We start from the raw sequence: 11,865 nt of genomic DNA on the forward strand, positions 1-11,865 counted from the left end.
GTCGGAGCAGACCAATACATTGTTTAACTGTTCCTCACTATTTTATTCTTTTGATTTTGCTTTCATTAGGGCACATCCCAAATATCAAAGAAATCCAAAGCTTGACAGGCCTGCTGCACATAGTTAGTGTACAATTATTATTGTACAATTATTGTTCAGGGGAAGGGTTTTAGCAAACAGACAATTATTTCATGAAGTTGTATTTTATACTCCCGCTTTTACCTTATTGCTGCATGTCTAATTTTAAATAGCTATAATCTAATTGCCACTTATTAAAGTAAAGACGGTTTATAAAAAGTTCTCACAATTCAAAACTGGTGCACTAAAGACAGCAGTGAACTCAAGCACAGTTCGCATATTTATGCCACAGTATCCCCAAACCTCCATCTAAGACAAGAAATTAGACAAACCTATTTTCAGGCTGCCAGGCACAGCATCAGTGCTGTTTATCAAGCTGTCAAAAATTACATTTTAACTAGCCGTCTAGTCTGCTTGGCCCATATCATATGACCAGCCAGTTAAATTAAAGTGCATAGGGTTGTCTGTCTCACCACTGGGTTTTCCAGGCCTTAACTGTGGCTTACACAGCTGTTTCTACCCTCTTCTTCATCAGATACAAGGGGAGGGGCCCCTGAAAGCAAGACTACAACCAAACCATGAGGCAACTCTGTGGATATCAATCACTCATTTCTGACACTGATGCAGTATTTGCATGTATATTCACAGGTATGTTAAATTTGGCAAGTTGCCACTTCCCGGGGAACTGCATTGTTTGTTTGAGCCAGACTATTTCAGTGCGTGGTTTAGATTAATTGCTTGCTAAAGGGGAAAAAATATTCAATGTACTATTGAGGAAAAACAGCGTTACATAAGCCTTAATTAGAAAACCAAGTTCCACACCATATTTAACATCACAGCTTGTTGAGAAAATTGAGAATGAATGGCTTCAATCCATTTATTTCATGATTTCTCCCTCTCTTAATTTAGAAAATAAAATTAACCAAACCACAATAACTTCAAAAAAAGAAAAGAAAAAACCTTTGCCACTGGTAATAGATTAAGTTACAAAAGCTACAGTGAGGGACTCCAGGGTGTCACGCATGGCTGCATGTTTCTGTGGTGTGTCTGGATATGTGTGAGTGGGATCATCGCCGAGTGTGCATATTTTGTAATCCAGTTGTGTCCACGGGTGTGCCACAGCGTGTCTGTGAGTGCACATGGGCTCGAGCATTTGCTCGGTGTGTTTATTACCCTCTCAGATCTACAGCATGACTCATATTTCATGTCACATTTAGCACAGCTTCGAGAAGGAAGAGTCGGCTAGCAAAGTGCAAGTCCCCTGGTGAGTGGTGGTGAAGAGAGAGGAGCAGGAGGGAGGGGGGGCACTGAAAGTGCCGACAAGATCTCAAGCAAGACATTCTTGTATCTCAAACTGAACATGGAAAAGGACAGCGAAAGGAGGGGGAAAAAAAACAAAAGCGTCCCCTTAACTGACAAAAAAACAGTGGACGTTTAGTGATGTGTGGCTCAGGAGGAGGACAGGAAACAGTCTGATCCAACTGTTTGGGCCGTTTAGTTTTCTTTGAGTCTAACCTCTTGGTGGTGCCCCAGGGGAGTCTGGGAGCATATATCATCTGGCCAGCTCCTGGGCAAACCCTTTTTGCCTCCATCACTTTTTCCACTTTGAGAAATCGCCTGAATCCCTGCTGTCTTTGGATCGCTTCAGGGATTGCTTGCTTGTTTTTGCTGAGTCTAGATGGTTTGAAAATTGAAAAGCACTCCAACATGTTAGCTCTTATAAATGTTTTGCAACCACTGTAAATAAATGTTCTGAAAGGATTACTGTCAATGCAGCATTCAATGAGGATTGATATATTTTGCTTTAAACCCTGGAAATTAAACAAAAGACAATGAAAGAACTGTTATTCTAATTCAAGAGAATTCTTCAAGAAGATGGACTTGACTTGAAGACATAAATTATCTGGGGTTTCAAAAGGTGAAGAGTATAGAAGCTTTCTGCCGAAGCAGGAGGAAAAAAAGAGAAAATATAAGATCTAAATTTGAATATTTGCTATGAAAATATTAAACACTTGGCATGATGTTGATATTTTAAAACATAAAGTGCATGCCCTGTCTCCATACCAATCATTTTTGTGCAGTCCCTTACAGGTTTAGAACCAAAATGAACAATGACTTGGTGTCAAGCTGTTTGTGGATTCAAGAACTGAAAATAACAACAGAAACTCTAAGCTAATGTTGCTCTGAGTCTGTGTGCCTACAGTAAATGGTGCATGTACACAAATAAAAAACAGACTTGGCCAAAGCCAGCCACGCATTGTTTAGGGATGCCCATGAATGGTGGCAAGACCAGATTAACCATAGTTTGCATGTCAGGCACACGTTGGTGAAATTATAGCTTCCTTGTCATGGCACATCTGACTGTGTTTTTTTTTTTTTTTTGCACACCAGCCTGTTTCATTTGTAGTGCCTGTTCTTATTAGGCTGATGGAGTACAGAGCAGCAGCATCTGTGCCCCTCACCCCCATCCTCCATGCCTGCTAGCACTGCAAGGCCTGGGGCATAAAGCCACAGGCAGTGGGAAAGCTGGTGTCTGGGGTGCGGGGGAGGATTGTAGGGAGTGCCTCAGGGGTTCCCAGTTTTGCTTTACTTGTCTGGAGCCCAGGATTTCCATGACACGGGTGAACACTGGCATCGTCATGCATTACTGGGGATTTGAAACCGACGACAGACACTGGAAAAATCATTCCTGTGATCAAAATAAGAATTGTTTCATGGAGACAGGCATCGGGGGCGAAATTGCTTTTTAAAATCAGAGAGTGTGTGTCTATGCATCGTGCCAATAATGCTCCACAAACAGGAAACACTGACTGATTTATCAAATGTTTGATGAGGAAACCTTAAACGAGACAAGCTGATAAATGAAATACAAAACGTTACGATGAGATTAGATCATTAGAGTTTATGCATGCAGAGAAAATTCCTCAAACATCACAGCGGCCTTAAAAGTTGCAGAACAATTACCATATTGAACAGTAGCCTAACTGTTCCAGAAGGGTGTCACATTAGAGAAGGTCTCCCTTGTCTATTAAACTTTCTTTGAATACTGGTAGGTCGGCGATGAGTATGTGGGTGCATGAAGGGAGGTGAGTTTAAGCCATCACAAAGGAGACCTCAGTCGACTTCAGAGGGAGGATGACTGAAACTTTCAATCTGATGTCAGAGGGCATCCAGCAGATGAGACAGAGTTTGTGAGCCGTCTTTTGTGGAGGATTTGCCACCCAGCTCTGACAGAGGGGCAGAGGAGTCAAGCCGCCAAGGCCATGGAGAAGGAGCATCAAGGGGGACCCACAGCAGTGTTTTTCCTCTTCTACTGGAGGTTGCGGGGCAGTGGAGGAAGGGGTTATGTTGTATCACTGCCAGAGAAGAGCCCCTTGAATGTACAGATAGTCACCACCCAAGTGAATGTGACGCTTCTTAATTCTTTTGCTTGATATTTAAAACAAGTTTGCTTCCACACAGGATAAAAAGAAAGCACAACAAATTCAATACAAATCTCACTGTCTCAGACCCTCAAACACCAGGCCTGCGTAGATACAAAGAGAACCAAGAAAGGTTTAAATGCACCACTTCCAGCAAGGAAACCATTCAACTGTCATCAAAGGACTTGGGTGACATCCTATAAGAGCTATCCTCAGGGCACAAAACCACACTGGAAGAATTTTGCACCACCTTTAAGAGCTTGAATCTCACTGTCCAACTTTATGCTTTGAAGATGTAGAAAACTGCAATTAATCCTAAAGGGAAAAACATTAATTTTCCTCCAAACACTGCCTATTTCTGGAGCAAATGCAAAACTGGAGACAATTCTTTTATTCAATTGTGGGGTGTGCCGATATGTTGTGGTGATGGAAACCCCTTCATTTAACTCCAAGTAGTAACCGTAGGAACAGCCAAGACAGGATCTCCAAGCTTCCTACTTCACTCCACACAAAATGACGATTGAGGATTACCGCCAGGAAATGTTCAAGGACACATGAGACGGACCATTAGGCATGAGCATTTCAATTCTCCTCCATTCCTTTGGCCCTGTCCCCGTTCTCCCAGCCTGAGGTACCTCAATATCCAGCAGAGAACTGTTGTGACATCGCTCATATAAAAATCATGTCATCTCCTCTCCATTCAGAGTGTCCCCTCAGGTTAATGTATAGTGAAAAGAGAAAAGTGTGCCACCCTTTCAGACCCTGCAGTCATTACCAGTGCTTTCAGCTGGCATGTCTCATCATCCTCCCATAAAAAAAACTGCTGTGTCAAAGGTATAAAGAGACCATCTGTGCTATTTCCAGCATCCTTCCCTTTCCAATAAACCTTGTGTGAGAACTGAAAATTAGGGCAAATGCCCCACTTCTGATGATTCATCATGATAAATCACATCATGTTAATTTACTGGGACTGATGTAAAATCTGAGCTGAATAAGTCGAGCTTTCCATGCATAAAACGATCCCTACAAGATGTGTGGAGCACATTAGGCTCATGATTTCCACGTAAGATGCCCTTTTAAGCAATTGAACAGCAATCAAAATCATGATTGCCAATCGCCGTTGCCTCCAGATGAGCCTTCCCAGGCTCCAGCTTTTGTCTCCGGCCTCACTTGCTCACAAAGACAGCCGAACCTAACCCTAACCAAAAGCAGCTGGCCGCAGCGGCTACCTGGAAGTCTGCTTAGCTTTACCTAGCACTCAGTAATTACACGGCCATTAGGGCACCTCCCAGCACCAAACCACACAGAGGGCTTAATTCAAAAGCTGTCGGTGATTAATTACCAGTTTGCCCACCGAGTTGAGGACATCTGAGGGGGACTGGCACAACCGTAACTGTATCAGGCCACTGGGATTACACAAGCGGGAAAGGGGGGGTGTAACCCAGGTAGGCTACAAGGAGTTGAAAAGAAGTGATTAGGTTAATAAAGTTGTGGTATATATGTGTGTGTGAAGCGTACCAAATCTGGACTTGACAAAGCAAACAGAACAGATATTACTGCATCTGCTTCTGATTTTACTTTGAAATCAGAAGACATCCAGCTGATGTGACCCCCTGCTGCCCCTTGTCCTTGACCACCAGTATTGGGTGTTTAGTGGTGAAAAACAAATTCCAGCACATCACAAGAGCTGTATATAACGCTGTTTTCTCAAGAGCACTTCAGCCGGTGTTTAGCTGCCAGGCTTTTTGAAGCGTTCACTTCAAGAAATGCTGCCGAGTGAGAAAAGGGGATGTAAGGGAGGAGGTTTGAGGTGTATGGGTGCGTAAACAGGCAAAGAGCAAAGCGCCAGTGCTTGCTGACTGCACATTTTATTATAGTCCCATTAAACAACAGACCCTGCTTGGAATGCAGATCCCAGAGGAGGAGAAGGTACACAAAGAAAGAAAAAAGAAAAACAGCCCGCCAACGCTGAAACAATTATTAGAAGGAGACTCACTTCACGGAGTGGCACACTGAGTGGGTGTGACTTCAGATGTTTTCACACCAAGTTGATTTGACAGGTTTTCTTTTCCCCTAGACCCAAGACTATTTACACCAAAGACTATTTACACCAAATATATGGTGTAAAAACAGTTTTTCAGACTTCGTGCAGTCCAGAAAAACTGACTAGCGTTTAACATGAAAAATGTGGTGTGGGCCCCTATTAAATTCAACAGAAAACACACATGAGTCTACTGCTCTGCGAAGCTGTAATTACAGTAGGCACAACAGCGGTTTGAGGTAAATGCTAACATTGCTCACAGAAACATCACATTAAACACAAAGTGCTGCTGAAGCTGGTGGGAAAGCCTTCGTATTTTCGTAGGTATTTTGTCATAAACAAAAACACTGGGCAAATTCTGACCTGATGACGGCCTTAGATGAAAGGTTAAAGGATCACTCAAGTTTTCACAATTAATTTTTATCATCCTAAAAGTCAAAATGCTTTCAGTCACTCTGATAACTGACACTGGCTAATAACTGAACGACAGCGATACCAGACAGAGTTAGAATGACGAATGGCAACGGCAGAAACTTCACTTTCATTAACTAAGTCATCCGTGAGCGGCATGAATAAAATATACTTTGAGTTCACGACAGACTTTCTCCGATAAAGATGCCACAAAGTTCCTCTGATTCAGAAGCAACCTATAAAATATCCCCGAGCTATGGACCATTGCTCTGTCTATGCAACCACTCCATCTTCTTTGACAGCAATAAAGTGAAGACTGTGAAAAGCACATTATGGTCCTCCCCTCAAAGAAAGAAAGAAAAAAAGAAGCCACATCTGAGCCATGGGCTGTCTCCTCGACAGAAGAGAGGATAAATATTGAGTGAACCCATTCAGAATTCATAGAGTATAAAGATATTTGGCCTGAAAAATCCCACTACAGAGCTTTAACAAAGTATGGTACAAGTTGCATGTGTAATACACTTACACAGCAAGAGCATTACAATATTAAATCCATTACAGAGTCCTCTGTGTATATTGATGATATATGTGTTTTGCATGTAACCATAGTTCAAAAACAAATGGATATGTAGTGGGCATGAAAAAAAAAAAAAAAAAAGTAATCAAATTTGGGAGCATGACTAGTTGCCAGTTTCCAAGATCAAGCTTGGTGCCGCCTTGGTTTCTGCGTCGTCTTGCTTCATTTGATGTGAAATGTTTTCATTGTTTTATTTCTGCCCTTTACAGAAATGTGGTGGGAGAAAATAAATAGCAGACACATGATAGGGATTGAGAACAGAGAGCAGCATGATTGTGAGAGTCTCATTATGGTTAATACTTCCAGTACTTCTGGCTCTTTAATTCAGGCGTTTTCTGTCAGCAGACCGTGAGTGCGAGTCATTCGCAATTGATAAACCACTTGCGAAAACTAAAGAATTTGCGCCATTCATTCATTATCACTTTCCCTGGTCTAGTTTCTTCTTTCATCTATGTCTGATTACAATACACGTAATAATCCTTTTTATTGTGTTGTTGCACGTATCTATAAGGAGGGGTTTTGGGGTTTTTTTTTTTCCTCCAACAGAGAGGTCAGAGGTCAGGGTCAACAACAGAAGACTCCCTGGCTTCAGCTGAGATTCAGCACCTTACTCAAGGATACTTCAGCCCTGTAGCATAGATGCTTGCTGACACCTAGATCCAACCGCAAGGCTACGCTGCTCCATGTCCCAACTATGCCTTTTCCAGAGAGGTCACTTACAGTATGTTCACACTTACTAGATCACATTCCCAGCTGGAGTTGACTGAAGCTGTGCGGACAGATTCCTCTACATCAAACTTTTAAAAGTTGTGCGAGCACGTCAGCTTCCTGCAGCATGAAATCTGCCTCATAGTTCAGCCGTGCAGAGAGAGGAGACTAGCATAAGGTCCACATGTGGCTCAGTGAGAGCGCTTGGAGATGCTGCTGATGGGTACACTGACGTGTTATTTATGGAGGCAAGAGAGGAGGCTTCATTCTGATTTCAAGGACTCCTTTTATCTCATTTTAAAAGGGGCTGAGGATTCTCTGACAAAGCTTTGGGATTCTGGAAACCTGCCCGTCAGTGACCTTTTAGGCATTTATTTGAGTTAATATTTCACATGACTATCAGAAAAGGTATAAAAGGGCTATGAGCAAGTTTTACATCCTTTCAGATCGTTTTTAAATGGTTTATTTAGATCACAAAACATTTCCCTCAACTCACTGAAGAACACTTCATCCTTCAATTAAATAGCACACAGCCCTCAGCTGATCTGTAACAAGAGGGAAAGAATCTTGATGGACTCAGAAATTGTTAAACTCCATCACCTTGCATAACTGCATAACTTCAGAATGGATATTGGCCTATGTGGTGGTATTTTTTTTTATCCAGACTGTGCCTGTAGTATTCATTCCATTTCAAATGTTCCATCTTTTTCAGTGCGTTCAAGCTGGAGCTGTCAGGCACATATTTCACTGTATTTTTCCCCCAGAGATACTGACAATGATGCACAGTAGTGACTACCATGACAACATTTAAAAGTCTGAGAAAATGTGATCTTACAGCTCATATTCTGCAGCGTTCCCTCTAACATCCTGGAGCAAAAGCTCCCACACTCATGCACCGACTAACCCAAACCCTGACTCCATCCCCAAACGACCAGAACGCTGACCCACACTGAAGGAATAAATGTTTCCATCTACTGGTGGGAAATGTGAATTTCATGTGGCTGTTTTTTTTTTCTTTCCAAGTGGACAGACAACATCACAAGTCAAACCTTTCAGCAGCTCTATGTATAGACCACTGTTAAATACCATTCTTTCTGTTAAGTGTATTGCCCATTCAGCTGTTTGCATCCTTCACAGCAGACCTCCCCAAACTATCAACACTATCCAGACAAACTGTCATGTGTCATCAGTTTCAATTAAATAAACTAAGAACCTGTTCAGAAAGCTCCCATTCATTCTTACATCAGCTGTAGTCTGAGTCAAACAGGCTTCAAATACAGTGTCTCACACACACACACACACACTCATACACACAACCACAAGTGCACAATGAATTGGGGAAAGTAGTTTCCTTTACCTGGAGGGCAGTTGCATTCAGGTGATGCTTGTCTGGCGGTGCGAATCTTGACAAAATTTTCATAGGAGCGCTGAAATTTTAAAAGAATGTCATTTTCATTTTTGTGCGCATGAATTTAAGTTAAATTAAAGTATCTGGTGGTAATTTTGCCCGGCTTGCTTAGTGAAATAGTGCCAATTAAACGGCTGAAAACAATTAACTCATGGAGAGCAAGTGCAAGAGCCAGTCTTACCTGCGAGAGCAGCTCGTCCACTCTTTGTTGGATCAATGAATTAAAATCATCCATGGTGTAGCCAGGGGCACGGATAAAGGTGTGCTCGCCATTCCCACTCTCCAAATCCACAACCCGGTTCTTAATATCAGCTGCGTTAATGCTCAGAAAAATGCAAAAGGCGACGGACGCCACTGAAAATAAAGACGAGACTATGTTCAGCACTGTTGTGCGACAGTATTGCCGCTTCTGAGGCGCCACTTTCTCCATCTTTTCCACGCACTTTGATGCTCCTCGTGCCTTCGCGATCTCCATTTAACTATAACTACACGCGCTGTTGGGAGCAAACTGCATCTGGCGCGGAGTCACGAATTTATGGCACACTGCGTTGAGTGTGTGTGCGTGTGTGTCTGTGCGCCTGCCTGGCTGCCTGCGACGCGGCGTTCACGTACAGTGACTTTGTGGTGACAGCGACAGACGAGTGGAGGCTCCACTCCTCTCCAGCCAAAGCAAGTCAACCTGTCTTAACGGCGCGTTGTGGCTCCTGCAAACTTGTTGCACCGACCCTTGCACGGTAGTTTAGTGCAGAGGAAAAATGCTATTGTGCACAATAAAGTAGAAAGAGAGACTGGGGGAATAGAAGGCTGCGCGCATGTAGTGGAGACGGCATTACCACTCGGAGCTTTTCCACGGTGCGAGCGTGCTCCCCCTCATTACGGCAACAACACGCCTCCAATCTGTCCTGACTGATTAACATAATTTATTGACTCGCTCCTTTTGCGCTCTTACACTCGAGTACAATTGCCACCCGTTGACGTGAAGTGCAATTATAGGCTATTGTACTCCTGTGAGATCTTCAGTTATGAAACAACAGAACGCTGCGTAAAGAGCCAGATGCATTTTGTAAATTTATGGTTCAGTGTAAGGGCGCAATAAAACAATTAACATTTAAGATAAGAAATCAAACATGGTTTTATTTTATTTTTTTATTTTATTTTTTTACGTTTACTCCAACCACTGTAAGGTAATCTTAACATATTGGTTTTGTCCATGGCGCTGCGTAAAAACGCAAGAAAACCATAAATGCTCTGGGATGGGTGGACAAAGGCACTCACTAAACTCTCCAAGTATGAGAAAGGAGCAGGATGTGCTCTTTTGGTTGACTATGTCCAAAAGATCTCATGTGGAGAACAGAGAGCCATAAAGCCCAGCAGCGCTCAGACAGAGATGCGCCTGTGGCGTCGAGCGACCCCACAGTCTGTCTCCCTTCTGTCTGTTTGCTGCCTTGAATTCTGATAAGATGTCAGTTAATATCTGTTTCATGGATTTGGTTACTGTGATAACACAAGCAGACAATGCGCACAAACCACAGATAATTAACTTCACATGAAAAGTGGAAAACGTGGATGAAGATTCCGTGTTAGAGAAGCTCAGTTCTCTGAGATTCCTGCAGAGCTTCCAATCTAAAATACAGCGGTGAAAAAAAATAATTCCAAACATTTTTGCACTTTGCATCGGCTCTTATCCACATTCATGACAGAGCTGTTTGTTTGAATGGCACAGTGATGATCTCCTATGTTTACAAGGCTTTGGCACCACCGTCTGGCTCACATCAGCATCAATACAAGTGCTGTCTTTGTTAATGCATCAACACTGAGGGCTGTTATATAAAGCTGATGTGCAGAGCGTTGCTCTTAATTTGAGGAACTTTTAAGCTCTAACATCACATCTGTCTCTCTTCACGGTTCACTCGTTTTGAGATAGCTAAATGTATTCTGAATGATTTGAATTATACAGAATACAGAAGGCAGTTTTTCATACGCAGTCAGATTTTCTAAATGGGAAATGACTTCAAATATCCAGAAACTTCCCCGGACTCCTGACTTCATATTCCAAGGTTCCTCTTTCCAGCCTTTTTGCATTTTAATGCTCCTCTGTGAAAATATGTCCTCACTCCAAATCACTCCGAATAAATGGATGGAGTCTAAATGGACAAGTGCACGCAAGTCTGAGAAGTCAGTGTGGATGTGACTTAACCGTTCATCAGGGCAGTTTGTGTCTCTTTTATGCTCCTAATATAATCAAGTACATTCTACAATAATATGATTCATAGTTGTTGCTTAACGGCCTGCACATCCATGGTAAATGCACACAGGTGATTTGAATTATTTTACCTGATTAGGCCTCTGTAGGTGTAAGACCGCTTAACTGGCACCTCCCTCTTCTGCTAACTCCTCTGCACCTGTCAGGGCGGGACACATTAACCCTTTTGTAATTCTTATTGGTAGACGTGACCTCATGTAATGTCCAGCTCCAACCTAAGCAGGGGTCTGATGAGCCAGACTAAGAGAAATGAGTGTGACTGAATTCAGTAGCTAACGTGCATTTGACCTTTGAACAGGTGTTTTGATAAAGGTACTCATTAAACAGCCAGCATACAGGGGTCAATGCTGTCCCCTAATCCCCTTACATTGTAAGTCCACCTCTGATTAAGTAATTCCTCCCTAAGTCTACAAGTGTGCTTTTCACAGCTGATTAACTCCATTGTTCAACTGTGCTTTGTTAGTAATTAAATAAGTTGAATCATTTACAGACCTGATGTATGCTACAATTATCTCCTACAACTGAAAACGAGTTGAGGCTTATAATCATGCTCTAAATAAACACTGTCTCAAAGACCTTTCCACACTGCAAACAATACAATATCATCAGTACAACATACTGGTCATCTAAAATGTCAGTTTACAAACAACAATAAAAATAGAAAGTTTGCATCTTTACTTGTGAAATCGCGTAAGATTTTTTCTTTTCTTTTTTTTTTTTTATTAAAAAAAATTTATGTGGACCTAATGGTCTCTCTGAGTAGGTCTTTTATTAATCTTTGGGCGCCATCTAGTGGACAAATACTGCAACACCCTTGATTTTATAGATGCAATAATCCACAATTCAGCATCTGTGCGTTGCAAAATAACCAGTGACTACATCTGTTTCAGAAACCTTGGGGTCGGTCACAAGTTCACATTTCCCTTTAGTCCACGTTGTGTATGTGTGTTTGTGCAA

At 42.2% G+C, this 11,865-nt stretch overlaps 1 protein-coding gene across 6 annotated transcripts in view; it reads right to left on the minus strand.

The window, feature by feature from the left end:
• Positions 1–9,432, minus strand: part of LOC121176856 (collagen alpha-1(XXV) chain) — a 135,936-nt gene extending 126,504 nt beyond the window's left edge. For all 6 annotated transcript variants that reach the window (XM_041030961.1, XM_041030959.1, XM_041030962.1 and 3 more), the window contains exons 1-2: positions 8,827–9,432; positions 8,595–8,664 (exon numbers count right to left, since the gene is read on the minus strand). In XM_041030961.1, coding sequence (XP_040886895.1) covers positions 8,595–8,664; positions 8,827–9,120 — 364 coding nt within the window. In that variant the 5' untranslated portion in view covers positions 9,121–9,432. The remainder of the gene's footprint in view (positions 1–8,594; positions 8,665–8,826) is intronic.
• Between the last annotated feature and the right edge of the window lie 2,433 nt (positions 9,433–11,865).

This window comes from Toxotes jaculatrix, chromosome 23, assembly GCF_017976425.1.
Source record: "Toxotes jaculatrix isolate fToxJac2 chromosome 23, fToxJac2.pri, whole genome shotgun sequence".
Lineage (NCBI taxonomy): Eukaryota > Metazoa > Chordata > Actinopteri > Toxotidae > Toxotes > Toxotes jaculatrix.